Raw genomic sequence first — 17,796 nt, forward strand, 5'->3', positions numbered from 1 at the left:
CAACTTTTGGTTCTATGGTGCTCAGGAATATCCTTCCTTAGGACCACCCAGGACTCAAGTAGCTGGGGACTCGGTCCTATCTGTAATGAATAAAAGATTTACAACATCAGATAAAGAAGTTATGTCTTACCATAATGTTCCATCTGGGTTGTAGATCTTTGTTCATTCATTACTTCCTGCCCTCCTTCTCCGTACCTGGACTCCTGGTGGACTTTATTCCTGGTTAGGTATTTGCTCAGGCAGAGCCTCTTACATTTTTTTTCTATTACTACATCTTTTATCTAGGGCAGGCAAACTCGATCTGGAGTAACTAGGAGAGGGGCATTGCGGGTAAGTTCTTAGCTGAGAGTTTTTGGCTTGCACAAGCTGGGAAACGGTAGTATCGGTTCCGAGGACGGAATCGAGGTCCTATCTGTATTGAATGGACAAAGATCTACAATGCAGATGGAACGTTACGGTAAGAATAACTTTTTTTTATGAGCCTCAACAAAAGGTTTAGATCCCTCATCAAATCCTCTAAAGCTAGCTATGAAAAGAAAATTGCAGCAGATAGTAAAGACAAATACAAGGCCTTCTATAGTTATGCAAAGAATCTCCATGGCAATACCCAGATTTGCTCTGAGCTACTGCACATTGGTATCTCTTATACCGAGCCAACAGATATTGCCAATAGACTAGCCGACAGATTCAGTGCCAACTTTACTGTTCTCTCTGCACCCCCCAAAGGACCAGTCACAATATCAGTAGATTGCCAGGTACCCAGTATTATTGCTGCACAGGTTAAAAACAGCACTGTCCAAGGCCAATAATACAGCTTCTGTGGGACCTGACAATATCCCTGGCTATGTTCTACATGAACTACAGAGTGAACTGGCACCTCAACCTGTGTGCCCTGTTCAATCATAACCTCACCTCAGGCGTTCTCTACCGAATGGCGCACTGCTGCAGTCATCCCTCTCCACAAAGGAGGAGTGACTACAGACCCTGGGAACTATCGCCCCATTAGCCTGACAAGTCTGTTATGCAAGGCTGTGGAACTCATCATCATGGACCTAATAAACAAGAATATAGGGAATCTCCAAACTCTGAATCCTACAGTTTGGTTTTGTGAAGGGTAGATGATGCCTGCTCAACTTGTTTGACTACTTTGAGTCAGTCACCAGAGCTGTGGATGAAGGCAGGGTGGTTCATATAGCCTACCTTGATGTGGCCAAGGCCTTTGATACCATTCCCCACTCAAGAATCATAGAAAAACTCACTAAGCTTGGCATCAACCCCTATATATCACTAGGTGGGCTGCAAACTGGCTCTCAGAACCCACAGTGTGAAAGTAGCTGACTCCAAATCAGACTTCTGACCAGTCACTAGTGGAGTCATACAGGGTTTGATCCTGGGTCCTCTCTTGTTTGGTATCTACTTCTCTGAAGTCCAGGCCAACACGAAGGGACTCTGGCTGACAAAGTTTGCAGAAGATTGCAAGTTGTGAGCTGTTAACTCCCCAAGTGATGATGACATCCTACAGAAAGGCCTCATTGAGACCAATGACTGGTGTCAGAACCATGGCCTTAAGCTGAATGCCAAAAAATGTCATCTCCCTTGAGAAAAACCCAGTTCCCTTGAATTATCACATTGATGATAGTCCACTGAACACAAAGTGTTATAAGAGATCTGGGAGCACAGGTTGATGGCAACCTCTTTTGACCACCACATTGACACTGTGGTCAGAAAGTCCTTCTGTGTGGCACATCTCATTACTAAGGGTTTTGCATCCAAGAAGAAAGAGGTCATTGTCTCCCTCTACTCTTCCCTCATTAGCCCAATTATCGAATGCAATGCCCCATTTGGCATATACCTTACTAGACACCTGCAACGACTGGAGAGGTCGCAAAAGTACCAAACAAAGAGGATCCTAGGCCGTAAACACTTGTCCTATATGGACAGACTCAAAATAACTCCATTTTCTGTCTCGTATCGCCTACTTAGAGATGATATCTGCTTGAGTTACAAAGCCATGTCTGACCTACCTCTGTTAGAAAGGCTACATCTAAAGAAATCCCAATCTCTTCTCACCACACGTTCCAGAGACCTCATCCTCATTACCACAATCAACAGAACATGCTGGAGGGACAGGTTCATAACCCAGAGACTGCCCATGCTATGGAATAGACTTCCCATACATGTCAAGCAGAGCACCTCACTGGCCCTCTTCAATAGAAATCTTGATGAGTGGATGGGAAAATTCACCCCAGGGATCACTCCCATGGCTCTACTCGACAGAGGCACTAGGAACGAAGGTCAGGTGGCACGATGCCCGGGTAATCCTATGGGCTAGGCTTGTAAAGGCCCCAGGGCCATTAGCCAATACACACCTATGAACTTTATTGCAGCTGCATTTTTGTGGTAAGTACGTAACTTGAATTTCCTGAATAAAAATTTAACCATGGCAGTGAATGGCTCAGCAGTTAAGTGTTATGCTTTTTCATCTCAGAAACACACCAAAGTACCTTGATATCTTAGAATAACTGCTATTGATAACCCAGACATTGATAACATCAGATTAATGACTGCGAACAGTAAGCTGCTGGGCTAAAATTTTGCAGCCTGCATGTAGTGCAAGTGCTGCAGCAAGTCTAACAGCTGTTCTTTCAGCCCTGTCCCATCCATATTACTTGAATATTTTCAAAACTGCACTGCCTTCTTATCAGGAGATATTGAGTTGTAGTTGCATTTGTTCAAATGTACTTCCTTTTATAAAGCTGTAGTTGTTTGCCTGGAGAAGCTACTTAATCCTCATATTCCTGGCTGTATCTTTTTATTCATTGTGGTTGTGTTGAGCATGTCCCTGTATTAGGTTAAAACATTCTGGTAAAAGATCATTTGCTGTTTCCACCCATTGAAATGCTTTGCTTTGTTTTGTTTGATGAGTCATAATCCTTTCTTTGAAAAATTCACTAAGAGGAAATTAACAACTTTTGTTAGTCTCTTAGGAGAAAGTACAGTTGTGTAAAATGCTACCATACATCTGATGTCTTTGCCTTCACCACTGGAGTATTCATCACGTATGGGATTCCCTGCCATGGAAGCCAAATGTCCATCCAGATTAAAGCCTACCGTTGCCTCGCGTAGAGTAGGGCATAAAGGTGATGTTCAAGTGTACGATCCTTGGAACTGATTGTTTTTTCTTGAACTCGTGTTCCTACTGGGGCAAAGAGAACCTGCACATCCAGGAAGGAAAAAGACACGGGTGACGGATGGAGGGGAGGGAGTGAGTGAAAACTGCAGCGGCAAAGGCAAGGACATCTACTGTTATGGTAAGATTTTACACAACTGTAGTATGTCCTTACATTCACCATTGCAGTATTCATCCCATAGGGTAGAGTGCCAAAGCTCAAGAAGAAACTTTGGAGGAGGAAGCAGCAGTAGACCTCTCTAAGAAACCATGAAGAATGGCATTAGCAAAACCAACTCTAGCTTGGAGATACCATCCAACTTAGTGTTTGGTAGAAATACGCACAGAAGTCCATGTAGCTGCTTCAGGAATAGAATTAGTGTCTAAACCCATGAAAAAAGCACCAGAAGAAGCCACAGCTCTAGTAGAATGAGCCTTTACAGAAGAAGGAAGGCTCTTGCCATGAAAAGTGGAAGAAAAAGAAGTAGCCTTTGAAATCCAAGTACAAAACGTTTGCTTGGAAACCGCTAATCATAAAGACCTAGGGTGAAAGGAAACCAACAACTGATCAGATTTTCTGATAGTTCAGTCTTATCCAAATAAAATCTGTGCAGTCTATACACGTCCAAAGTATGCAGCACTCTCTCACTGTCAGATTAAGGAGAGGGGAAAAAAAGTAGGTAAATTTAATAGACTGATAAAGTGACAACTCATTTAACCACCTTAGGCATAAAAGGATTAGTGTGCAAGGACACCCTGTCCTCATGGAATATCAAAGCAGGTGGACAAGCCATAAGGGCTTGCAACTCAGACACCCATCTGGCAGAAGTAAGAGCTAAAAAAGGATGGTCTTCCAAGAACAATGTTGCACTGAAGCTGAAACAGCAGGCTCAAAAGGAGCCTGAGTCAATTTCTCCAGAACAAAATTAAGATCCCAGGGAGGAAGGAGCTGGCTTCCTGGGACGTCTAATGTTAAGGACCCCTTTAAGAAATTGCTTAGTCTCAAATCTAGATGCTAAAGGAGGAGGAGTTAAAGGCAGACAAGCAGAGCTGACAAGTGGACCTTAATAAATAGAAGAATAGGCCAAACTGGCATTGAACAATTCACACATGAGAGAACCAAAGGAAACATCCAGGGTCCAGGTTATGAGAGAGACACTGAATAGAAAACCTCTTCCGTTTAGATAAGTATGATTTCCTAGTAGTAGGTTTCCTGGCCTCCTGCAGGACCTGCAACACTGAGGAATCAAAACTCTATCACTCAGTGTCAGTTGAAGCATGGACATGTGGGGGATGGATGAGAGATCCTGTGTCTTGTGTGAATAGATCCATCCTGTGAGGCAAGTTGTGATGATTGCCCTTGGCTAGATACATAAATAAAGGGAACACGTGCTTTTGCAGCCAAAAGCGAATCACCAACAAGATTTTGGGAGCATCCTGTTGAATCTTGAACAGGACTTTTCAGAATGAGAGGAAGGGGAGGGAATGCATAAAGAAGCATCCCCTTCCAAGAAAATGAGAGGGCATCCACGTTCCACACCAGAGGACAATGGAAATCTGGCACAAAACAGTAGAAGTTGATTGTTCAGAGGGGAGGCAGAGAGACTTGAGTACCCCACTGGTGAACAGTGTCCAGAAACGCATCCCTGTGAGGTATCCATTCTTGGGATTGAAGCACCTGCCCAGAGTGTCTGCCACAATGTTCTGATCTGTAGGGATATAAACTGCCTGAAGAGTCACTTGATACTTGGCAGCCATATTCCATACCAGAAGTGCCAACTGGTAAAGAAGGTAAGATCTTTTTCCTCGTTTGTTAATATACCACATGACTGTGGTATTGTCTATGAATGCCATGAGAGGCCCCGGAGAGAAGAGCCAGCATAAGAGCTCTCCTCTCTTTGATGTTGATGTACTCCTTCTGCTGATGAGGCAACCACACTCCCTGTACCGTCAGGGAGCCAAAAGTTGCTCCCCATCCCACATCTGATGCGTCTGTGAACAGATCCTGAGAGGGAAGTGGGGGATGAAAAGGGGGGCCCTGAATTTGAAAACTGCTGAATATTTCAGAGAAGTTCCTTTTTGAGTCAAGGAAGAAGAGGAACTGTAAAGTCTAGAGGTGTCTAGAGTATACGCATGATGAAGCCACAGCAACTTCAGCGACTACTAGAACTTCCTCATGTGAAATTTGGCCAGAGGGAGCTTAGGAATGGTGGAAGCCATGAAACCCAAAGCTTTCAGAAACTCCTGCCTGTAATGGAGACTAGGGGAAGAACAGTTTGAAATAAGAAATGAGAGTTAAGGCCTCTTGAGGAGGCAGGGATGCCAGCATTGGCACTGTCTGGATCCTGCAACCCAGAAAAAAAACATGATCTTGAGGAGGAGTCAGAATACTTTTTGAAGTTTATCATGAACCTCAGGCTCTGAAGAAGAAAAATGGCAAAACGAAAACTTTACAAAAGGATCTCCTGAGAGGATGCCTGAATCAGCAGGTCATCCAAGTAAGGAAATATTTGGATCCTTTGCAGCCTGCAAAAAGCAATCACAGGAGTGAGGCATTTGGTGAACACCAGTGGGGCAGGAAAAAGGCCGAAGCACAGAACTGAAAATGCCAGGAAGCAACAGAGAAATGCAAAAACTTCCTGAAAAGTGGATGGATTGGAAAATGGACATAAGCATCCTTCATATCCAGAGACACCAGAAAGGCCTGAGGGAGCAAGAGAAGAAACAGTCTGAAGGGACAACATCCAAAAGGAAGGCGCCTTCAGAAAAGTGTTTAGATGAGAATCAGTCTCCAAGTGCCCTCTTTTATGGGCACGAGAAACATTCTTTAATAAAACCCCTTCCCTCTTTCAGACACAAGCACCTCTTGAGTAGTACCCTGAGACAAGATATCGCAAACCTCTGAGGAAAGATGATGTTCCTGAAGAGGCTGAGGAATGCCCATAAAAGGAGGATGGGATATCCACACCATGAAGTACCCCTGGCGAATGATTGACAGAACCCAAGAATACTGATTGAGTGATTTGATTCATATAGGAAAAGAAAGAGGAATGTGGCTGTGACCAGCTGGATATTCAGACGGCACCTGGTTTGTCAGGAAAGGAAGGGAAGGCTTCTGAATCCCTGCAGTCTGAGTGGCCTTAGCAGGCCTTAACACCCTTTTTACCTTTAGCAGGAGAGTGAAATTGCTTACGAACAAAGGCTGGCTTAGAAGGGTACTCTCTCTGAAATTTAGGCACAGGAGAAAGAAACACATGTTTAAGTTCCTGTAAGGCCTTCCCCATTGTCCTGAAGAGACTTAAACCCAAACAAAAGTTTATTATGCAGAGGAGCATCCGTCAGCATAGCCTTAATATCATCAGGTAAATGTTGAAGCCTAAGCCAAGAATACCTCCTCATTGCTGAAACAAAAGCAGCAGCCCTAGAGGATGCATCTGCTGCATCATAACTACATTTGATAGAATAATGAACTACTTGAGAGGAAGTCCCTAGCAAGGAAAGAGCAGAAGATTTTATTCAGAGTCTGAAAGATCAGAAAAAAGCTAACAAGCCCGAGAAAGAAGAGCCAACACATGCCTAGATATATGGGTCTGGTAATTAATTACCCTAAAATCCAGAGTAGCAGAAGTATAAACCTTCTTACCCAGCGTATCCATGATTCTGCTGTCCTTGTCAGAAGGCAGTAACTTGGATGAAAGAAGCAAGTGAGATGGCTTATCAGAGGACATTTGAACAAAAAAGGTACAATCCTCAGGCACCTTATAAAACCTATCAGGGTTCTTCGGAGCAGGAGGCAGAGAATCAGGCACTTTAAAGGAATTGCACAAAACATCCAGTAAAGCAGGAGGAATAACCACAGGTTTAGGAGATTCCATCTGCAGTAACTTATAATGCCTTTTATGGATATCAGGGACCTGAGCACAATCCCACTTAAAAAAAAAAAAATATTCCATCCTCCTAGAGATTGTCATTTCCTCAAGAGTAGTGTCAGGACTATTAGATTCCTCCTCCTCTAACTCATAGTCCAAAGGAGAGGGAATCAGAGTAGAATAAGTAAAGGATTCTTCATCAGAATCCAACTCTTCCTCAGAAGAATTCAGTTTTCTGGGCCTTTAAGTAGAGAAGAGGAGCAGCAACCAAAACCCCTTGAGGAGATCTTAATGACAGTAAAGCATTAAATAACCCCTGAGGCCTGACACTGTACTCTGTGGATCCCTAGGAGTAGAAGAAACATGTTTAGTTTTCTATTTCTTTTTTAAGGTAACATCCTCCCTAGAAAACTGAGATGTCTGTGATTCAGGATGGTATTCGACAACCATAGTGGGAACTTCTTCCCTAGAAAGAATCTGCAGAACCCCTATGACCCCTCAGAAACCATCAATAGTGGTTCCACTGAACGTCCAAAATGGACGCCTGCAAAGTCTCATTGGATGTACTGCCTGCTAGATCCTCACTGGCCTCCAACCCAGTTGCGGCAGAGAAATCCACTGCCAGGCAAGCCTCCAGGTTTGTAACAACCTCGGGGGAAACACTTGGCAGAGGCTGGATAGTAGAAGATTCTGGTCTTACCTTTTTTCACCTTCTTCTTCCTTGACAGCTGACCCTCTGGGTGGGAAGTTCCTTCCATTGTATCTTTAGAAAGAAGCTTAAGACACTGGTTCTCAAGATTCAATGAAAGGGAAGAAAGACTACTACGAAGGATTTTCGGGATGAATGCCTGACAAATCAAACAAGATGTGTGGTCATGAAAAGCTACTAGGCAAAAAATGCACTTATTGTGGCAGTCTTTATGAATATGTCTCCCACACTAACATTTACCCTTCCTGGATAACACGAACCTCAAACAGCACAAAAAAATTCAAGAAAAAGAAGAAAACCTCAACTGGGTACGTATCTGCGATGGTGAGGACTTCAGCAAATAGGAGTATTCACTGGAACACAAAAATGCTGTAAAAATGGCAGAAAATAAACGTAGGCAAACAGACTGTTAGAAACAGCATTCAGACTGGTGGCAAATATGTTCTGAGGATAGTTACCTGAATGTCACCTTTGTGCCCTACACTACGTGAGGAGCATTTCAATTCAGCGTGAATTGGTTCAGCGTACCTTAAAGCAAAGGTAGGCTATAGTAGACTAGCCAGATGTTGGACTCCCACAGCAGGGAATCCCTTACGTGATGAATACTGCAGCAGCGACTGTAAGGATATCTTGAATGATTGATTTATTTTCTTTTAATGTTGCATGTTTTACCTGCAATTATTCTTACAAAATAGATGCTCTTCTGTGTTGACTGCAGTATTGAGTATGTTTCACTGTGTTTTATAAACTGGTGCTTTAAATGTTTGTGCATTCCTTTGGCTTATTTATCTATTACTGTTTGCTCAGTGGATAAGTGGGCTGATCTAGTGACCCCTTTTCAGCCACAATCCAAGTTCAAAGAACAGAAAATACAGAAGGTTTTTACTACTCAACAGTATCATACAGAATGAGCAACTGGTAAAATTCTGTACATAGTGATAATACTACATGCAGATAGAGAAACATTAAGAAAATCCTGTCAGAGCCCAATGAGAGAGATGCAAAGAAAAATACAGCAACAGTTTTAAATGGGGGGGGGAGGTTTATCAGAGAAATTGTTGTCCTATGTACTTTGAGCTCATGAGGGATGTCCTTTTTTAAAGGTAGTTTTTTTGTTGGGGAAGGGGGAGTGGCCATGCTTAAGAATCACATAAATTGGAGTACTTGGAGGGAAAAGTATTCTCCTGAGGTACTGAAATCCATTTGGACTTTTTTCGCAGATTGCAGTGGTACATCTTGGAGATCTGAAAGATTTTGTTCTCAGCATTCTATACTCTGTGAATATTACTGGTTGAATGCATAATGAGAAAATGAATTTGGGTAATGGTCCTGTGAGCTGTGGATGATAGGAGGTAGAAAATGTAATAGAATTGTATTTTTTTTTCCAGAATTTCAGAAAGCACTTCTTCGTGGTTAAACCAAACAGACCTAAGTAAGACTGAAAAGCCATGGAACTTAGTATTGAAAGCCACCTGCCTGGATGTAAACTTGGAACGTTTGGAAAATGTACCAGATTTCCCAGCGTTTAATCAACAGGTATTAAGTCCTGTGCATATATTAAAATAAATAACATCACCTAATACAATTTATAAGCTGTAATGTTGTTTGGTACATGCGCCTTCTCTGTTTCAGTTGTAAGAGCTCATTAAAAGATCATAATTTTATTATAAAGTATGTCTGCCGAAACAGAATATATAACAGTAAGAAGCTAGATTTAAAATCTCGTTTTAAAATGAGTTTACTGGAATATATATATTGAGTGAAGACACCATCATTATCCTTATTTTATGAGAGTGGTGATGAACAGAACTTGTTAACTTCATTTAAACATTGGAGGAAAACTTCTGACGATGCCATGCAGTATGTTTAGCTAGAGCTTACTGGGCAGAAAAACTTAGTGCTGACCTTGTCTCCATCTCCTACTGCTTGCATGGTATGTGTGTCGGCAATCACTAGGATCATCATCCCTGCATCATAAAGACCACTGTTGTAGGAAGTAATGTGCATGAAATATGTGCTACAGACAGACATTGGTCTTCTGGCAAGAAATCCATGTTGATGCTTGGATGCATTCTTTCACTATGACCATCAGGGCGCAGCCAGGTCACATTCTCTTGCTATGGCCATTAGAGAGCAGCCCAGTTCATTTTAAAAAAGAGGATAAAAATGACCATTTCTACATTCCTTATTACAGCATGCACTAAACAGTCACTCAGTCAGTTTGTTGGCCAATTCTTGGTATCGAATATTCTTCAACAATGTTAAGTATGTATGTTAAGATTTTTAAAGGGACAATTTTTTTGTCTATACCCGGATTTCATAAATAGCCTCTGAAAAGTGAGCAACAAGTGCTGCTGTTGTGTCCATCGCATTCTCATTAAAAGCTTCCATTTAAATTTTGTCACTTCAGGTAAGACTAAAATAAATTCTTGTCCCCACTGTGCTACCATTAATTAAAAATACTTCATCGAGGAGGGCTAAAAGCCTTCAGTCTTTATATTGAACATAAAGATTATTGGATATTTATCTGCATCTTCCTTTTTTTCTGTTGCTTCTGTCTGTTCTGGTTAAAACATTATACAAATATTTACACCAAGAAAAAGAAACAAGGTCTCCTAAAATTAAAAAAGTGAAAGTGAATAATGCTTATAGAGCTTTCTAAAACTTGGCAGCCCAAGCTGTTATCTAACTTTAGTGTTCACAGCGAAAATCCTCTCTCTTTTTTTGCTGGGGTTTGTCTACCCACTCCAAAGTTTATCTCCATAATTAATTTCCTTGCTTTTCAATAATTTTAGCCCCAAGTTGATGTGAGTAGTAGTAGTTTTGGAACATAGTGTTTCTGTTCTTAAAACAAAGTAGAAATTCGCTTCCACATTTGAAACTTACTAGTAGTAGAAAGGATACCCCCTTCCCCGAACCCAAGTCCCTTAGCCTCTAGAATAGGCTTTATTTATGAACTCTTAACTGCTTATGGCATTCTGTATTTGTGCTGCTGCCTTCTGTTGTGATGGACATGGCAGTAAGGCAGGTGCTTTTTTCAACCAGCTAAATGTTACAGGGAGCAAACTACTATTACCCAGTTGCACAAAAAACAGATTAGGTGTCACTCCCTAAGAAAACCAATACTCCTGTGTTCATATATTTTAAAAAACTTTGCACAGAAATGTTTTGAACTTATTCAGAAAAGATCTCCATCTTTTAAAGCTAAACCAGAATCTTTAACATCAGGAGATTGAGAAAGAATCAAATCCCTTGTTCTGTGATTTTCATCGAAGCTTTTCACAGGCTAAGAACCAAAAGAGATTGGGCTTAACCCCCTTGCTCCTGAAAATTTGCACTTTGGGTAAATCCCTAATTTAATGAAAGACCATTTCCAGTAGTCTGCATGGGAATTTTCCACCAGAAAGAATGTAAATTTAGATTTTTAAGAGCGTGAGATTTAGAGAGAGATTCTGTTCCTGCAGCTCCCAAGAAACCAGACCATTTTCAGTAAATCCACAAGGCATAATTATCTTTTATAAAATTCCATTGGCAGACTAAGCAACCATTGAATTACAATTTTAGAAATGGTGTACTCCAGCACTCAGATTCTTCTTGCATGTAAAACAGGTTACTGGACAGGTATGGAAGTAAGGGTGGTATACTTTTTCTGCGCTTAGTTTCAGAGCAGTAAATTCAAACCCACAAAGCTGAATAACACACTGACATTTTAAGACAGACTGAGAGCTTTATCAAATTTATAGTCATGTTTCATTCCAGAAATTGTACCTTCAACTATCTCTAATGAAGAGGTTTTCAGGAGCTGTCCTGAATTGCAAACCTAGTGTAATCTACCTCCATGGGTCAACTTATGATGGATCTTTTTCCCCCAATAATTATCAAACTGTTTATTTCTGAAGGCAGTGAGGTTCATGTTTCCCAGAATCCTAATAGTTTCTTATGCCAAACTTTATATGAGGAAAATTCACTGCTACCTTAAGCTTAGGGAATACGAACTCGCAACGTCTAGACTACAGTGTTCCCATGTTGCCAGTTCTAATAGAATACTTTCTCTCTGGTAGGGTTAATACACTCTGTACTAGGGTCTCTTCCTCTTAACTTCTCTGCCAAATCAAAATTTGACTTCATATGCCATGAATTATGCTTGAGCATGCTTTTTTGGTCACAAAATATACAGTCTGTGATGATCTTATCAAAGAAGGTCACCTATAAACATCAAAGTGGTGAAAAAAATGGATTGGCTGCATGCTGTTTGTCTAAACTCCTAACTGTGATCTGACTTTCACTTGAGTAGAATGGGGAGTCAGCTCGAGGCAGGAGCAGAATGATGAGGCTAACCCCTACTACTTGCCTGTTTTAGGAAGGGATTTTGCAGTGATGTTGGGTGTGCCTGATGTCACAGTTCCTAAGATGTGCGATAAGAGGTAATGGTGAGCAAAGGGGTGCAAGGCAATAGCAGTTACATTACTATGGAAGTAAGGCAGCACCATTGTGGTGCCTGGTTTGCACGCCTGCTTAGGAGCCTCTTCCAGCATGTTGAAGAGGCATTAGGGCACAAATATACAAAATACCTCACTCTGTTCAACTCCTGGTGTATGGGAGTACACCCCACTACTTGAGTATGTGGCCATCCTTTAGTTAAGAACCCTGTTAGAAGAGAATCAACTTGGGTGTTGCCAAATGTATGTGGAACCAAGAGGGCCAGAAATATTAAGAAGATGTTTAATGGGGAGCCTAAAGTCAGATGCAGCTGAGGAATAAAGTATGCCGAAAAAGCATTCCAGCTTGACTACACCATTCTGTTCAACTCTTCAGCTAGGAGTCCTTCACATAATCACAGAAAACAGCACATTAATTTGGTAAGTAAACAGGAAGGTACTCTTAAAAACGTTGCATATTGACAATGATTGTCGAGGACCAGACACTCAGAAATGAAGTTAATTATCTTAGCCATTTGTCTTCCATGCAAACAAAATTTATATGACATTTCTTGGTTTTAAAGTCTGATAATGTCTCACAGATGAACAGTGGAGAGAGAGAGTTTTATAGGCAAAATGCTTGTGTGGGTCTAGAGGTGCACCTGATCAACCATCTAGCAATGTTCTGTTCCACACTTCCTCATACCTTTCACCATATACTAATGCTAAAAAGTGATAAAGCATATTTCATGACTATAGTTCCCTGTTGATTACAGCAGCTCATGATTCATCGTTGATGCTGCTTCTAAGCAGTAAGCTGTTGGCACAGCAGAAGGGGAGAGTGCTGTATGCATATCATAAAACTGTTAGCCTCCAAGCTTGAAATATCTCAACATGATTTGTAATCCTCTGTTTTCTGTCATTGTCTTCAATATTAGTCCACCAATCTTTCTTTTCTCAGCTGAAACAATACATCTGATGTAAATCTTTGTTCATTAATTAGTATTAGGACTTCGGTTCCATCCTCGGAACTGATATGGCCATTTCCAAGCTCGCGCCAGCCAAAAACGCTCAGCTAAGACCTACCCATAATGCCCCTCTCCTAGTTACTCCAGATCTCGTTTGATGCATTCCTAGTCAGATGTGCTAGCCATCTCTCTCAAAGCTAAGTAGAAAATTGTCATTTTTAAGATAGTTTCTCTTCAAAATTTTTTAGTCAATTTAGCCTTTTCTCACTGTCCCCTATAACCTAATTCTATTCCCTACCCTTTACCTTGGTAATTTAATTTCTACCATTATTGGTACTGTCCCTCTGTCCTGCATTTGACAGGACCTTCCTTTACCACTTGTGGTATTTTTTTTTAATACCATCGTTGGTATTCTCTCATCTTTTTCTCTCCCTTATTTTGTTTTTTGTGTAGGATAACCTTGTTGCTTTACTATGTCAGAAAAAGCTACGTTGTGGTTTAAACAGTCTGACAAGTGTGGACGTAAGATGCCTAACTCAGATGCGCATACTTGTTGTGTCTACTGTTTGGGTGCGAATCATATTAAAGCTGACTGTGACATTTGTGCTAGTTTTAGTAATCGTACACTAGCAGAACGTAAAAATAAACTTATTTTAAAAGGTTTAATCAAAACACTTTTTTCGGAGGCTCTGTCTGGGTTGGAGGTCTCACCCCCTCCAAAGACCAAAACGCATAAGGATCTCAGTCAGTTACGAAACCGAGTCTACTGCATGCTTCTGTGCCCTCGGCGCAGACCTCTTCCGCATCAGGCTCTGTATCTTCTCCCTCTGTGCCATCCGTGATATTCACCCCTATTTTGTTTCCAACCTCGGCACCACTGACTTTGGTGCCGTCCTCTGATCTGTCATTGGCTCCTATGTACCTACTTCGGCACCATCCCCGGCCATGGTGCCAACAGTTTCTTCAGCTCCACCGGCTCCAAAACTTGAATATCTGCCAAGGACAAAATATTCTCCAACTTACCCTTTTTGGGGGCAGAGGTTTAGCCCCTTTCTAGAAAGAGCTGATTCTCCTTCACCAGCCTCCTTTAGATCCACTAGGAGTTTTTCTGAATTAGATCTAGTGCAGATTGTGGACCAGCTTCTAGACCTTCTGTCCCTCTTGGCTCTGAATCTTTTACTACATCTTCCCCTGTTTATCCTCCTCCGGCCTCTACCCAGATCCCAGAGATCTCAGTACCGATGTCCTCTCCGGTGCATACTGTCTCGGCTCCGACAGCAGTATTTCCCCTGTCGGCACAGACTACCCTTGCTGCATCAGCTCCGGTGGAGCCAATGCTGTCTTGGAGTAGTGCTTAGACCGTCCATACCTTGGTACCTAGCCCATGTGCCTATTTTCTCGCTGGTGCCATCTGTGTCCTTTGCTGTGGCTTCCAGTCCTCTCAGAGCTCCTCACCTGGAGGTGGGCTCCTCAGGACAGGGTGTGACCCCGGTTCCAAGGTTGTCCTTCCTGGTTCCGGGCTCTCATCCCTCCTCGGGCGGGCCTGCTGTCCAGGTGATGGAGAGGGTCCTTGACTTCGCAGGCTTGCAGTCAGCACCAATGACATCAGTATCAGAACCCCCCCTCCCAGCATGCACCTCTCCCAACCCTCTATTTCGGCACCCTGGGCACAGGAGTCGCAAGACCCCCCCTTTGAATGGAAGCCCTTCTCCGGAGTCCTCCTCAGAAGATCCCACTGGGGAGCCACCCCGGAAGAAATGGTGCAAGAGGAAGCACCTTGATTCCCCGGAGGAATCTATCATCGAAGACACTGATTATGATGAGGGGGAAGGGTCCCCACGGTCTCCCCATTCGGAGATGTTCTCGAAATCCTCAAGCAGCAGTGAGACTGGAAGTCCTCTAACCCTTTTTCTGAGGAATCTGTGTTCTTGCAGGCCTTCTGTGCCCGGCCATCTACTTTCTGGGTGACCCCACTGGCAGATGACCTTGTTAAGCTCATTGTGCAGCATGCCTGGAAGGCCCCGAACAACTTAGAACCTGTCCCTTGGAGGCCAGACAAAATTTTATCTACACCTGAAGACCAGCCCCACTGGTCCAAGCAGTTGACAGTTGATTCTATGATAGTGGCGGCGGCCACCAAGAGGGAGCTGGCAGAAGATAGTTCCACTGTCAATCCTCCGAACAGGGAGGACCCGGACCATAGACAGACTAGGGAAGCGGACCTGTGCTTCAGTGACCTTCACCATTCGGTCTCTAAACTGTCTGCCACACTTCACTCGCCTCCAAAGAGACCTAATTTCCGAAATGTCTTCCTCTTTGGTGGGGTTACTGCCTTTTGAAGTGCGTGACACTTTTGCTTCGCAGCTAGCTACCCTTGAATCCATCTTGAACTCCTCGATGCGTTTGATATTTCACATCACCAAGGGGGCAGCTTGAGCTGCTGCATCAGGCATTGTCTTGAGACGTAATGCTTGGATGCGGTTGTGTGACTTTGCAGACCCCTTTAAATCTTTCTTCGTCAATGCACCTGTCGACGAATCTGCACTTTTTGGACCCAAAGTACAAGACACACTTGAGAAAGACTGAAAGACTTTGTCTGCTGTGGGCATATGCTTTTCCAACCCCCAGAGGTCCTACTCCAGGAACCAGAAGGGAGGAAAAATGTGGTTCAAGAAATCCCAAGGATCTTTTCGTGGCACTCTTAAACAGTCCCCCTGGGGTAGAGGGGGCAACTCGTATGGAAAATGCCCCTTTCGGGGTAGAGGGGGTCCGCGTAACCAGGGCAATAGAGATTCTTTCTCTGGCAGACCCTACCAGCGCTCCTGAGCAGCGGCCCGATTGCTTTCCTCTGGAAGCAGTCGGGGGTCGTTTTTCTCTGCACCTACCAGCCTGGCATCTTATTACTACCGATGTTTGGGTGCAGAGAATAATATCCAGAGGCTACCAAATACCATTCCATTTAATTCCCAGACCCGTCAAACGAATCCCTGATGTACCACCCAATCAGAGGGAATTAGCAGACTTAGAAATAGAAAAACTGCTAAGAAAGAGAAATCCAACCAGTCCCACCAGACCAGACAGATACGGGTTTTACTCAAGGTTTTATTTAGTGCCAAAAAAGACAGGTGACTGGAGACCAATCCTGGATCTCAACCTAATGAACAAATTTACAATGTAAAGTCACAAACTATCCAATAAGTGCCACGGCTCTTTTGTAACCTTGTGCTGTCGAAATAACCACAAAAAACGCAAGGTAAATCCAAATGGAATTCAGCAACTAGTACCAAAAATGAGGAATTCAGCAACAAGTACCAAAAATGAGGAATCCTGGTGGAATAGCACACTAAAGAATAAACTCCAAGCTGATGCGAACTGAACAATTAAATCAGTGTCCTTTATTCCAAGAAAGAACAAGGTTCTGATGAAGCCCACGAGTTGCAGTGGGTGAAAGCGCTTAACCTTATTGGATTGATTTTTGTTATTTAAGTGCATTTACTGTTTTGTATCGTTGTTCTTTCTTGGAATAGAGGACATTGATTTACTTGTTCAGTTCACGTCAGCTTGGAGTTTATTCTTTAGTGTGCTATTCCACCAGGATTCCTCATTTTTGGTACTTGTTGCTGAATTCCTCATTTTTGGTACTAGTTGCTGAATTCCATTTGGATTTACCTTGCGGTTTTTGTGGTTATTTTAACAGCGCAAGGTTACAAAAGAGCCGTGGCACTTATTGGATAGTTTGTGACTTTGCGTTGTTAGTTGTTTTCGTGATTTCTAATGAACAAATTTGTCAAACCTCAAAAATTCCAGATGATGACAGTACAGTCCATTCTTCCCTTCTTAGGGAGGGACAACTGGATGTGCTCTATAGACCTCCAAGACATGTACTACCACATAAAGATGGATCACCGCTCCCGGAGGTTTCTCAGCTTTCGGCTGGGAGCCAATCTCTACCAGTTCAGGGCACTGCCATTTGGTCTCTCGACAGCCCCCCCCCCCCCGATTGTTCAAATGTATGGCAGTTGTGGTAGCTCATCTTCGACTACAAGGAATTCCAGGTGTTTCCTTATCTAGATGATTGGCTCCTTACTGCTCCTACCAGGAATCTCCTAGTCCGCAGCCTCTCTTATGCTCAAGGTCTCGCTCTCTGCTTGGGGATTACAATCAACAAGGACAAATCTCTAATGTTCCCAATGAAGACACTGGAGTTTATTGGAGCGGTCTTCGACACAACATCCTGTCAAGCTTCTCTCCCCCCTCACAGGCTTTCGAAAATAAGACATCAAATCCAAGGTATTTCCTCAGATCTATGTACCAGCACGTCTTGTACTGCAACTCTTAGGCTCCATGGCGGCTGCCATTACATTAGTACCACTGGTGAGGCTGCGCATGAGAATCCTGCAGTGGCTCCTTCCGCACAATGGTCGTTTCTAACTCACCCACTCGACCACATGATACGTCTTACAAACCATTGCAAGGAAGTAATGCTATGGTGGATGAAGCCAAAAATGAATCTTTGGTGTCGACCGTTCTGTTTTCCTCAGCCCACAGCCACGGTGACCACGGATGCTTCCCTGTTAGGGTGGCATTTCCAGGGAAAGATGGTCCAAGGCACCTGGTCCCCCATGGAAGCCAATTTGCACATAAATGTCCTGGAACTGAGGGC

General features: G+C 42.9%; 1 protein-coding gene across 1 annotated transcript in view; it reads left to right on the top strand.

Moving 5' to 3' along the window:
* The window catches only part of FAAP20 (FA core complex associated protein 20), a 240,919-nt gene that overhangs the window by 36,119 nt on the left and 187,004 nt on the right, over nucleotides 1–17,796 (top strand). The window contains exon 2 of the mRNA XM_044063008.1: nucleotides 9,136–9,283. Coding sequence (XP_043918943.1) covers nucleotides 9,136–9,283 — 148 coding nt within the window. The remainder of the gene's footprint in view (nucleotides 1–9,135; nucleotides 9,284–17,796) is intronic.

This window comes from Protopterus annectens, chromosome 2.part1, assembly GCF_019279795.1.
Source record: "Protopterus annectens isolate FY-2018-M chromosome 2.part1, PAN1.0, whole genome shotgun sequence".
In the NCBI taxonomy this organism is placed as follows: domain Eukaryota; kingdom Metazoa; phylum Chordata; order Ceratodontiformes; family Protopteridae; genus Protopterus; species Protopterus annectens.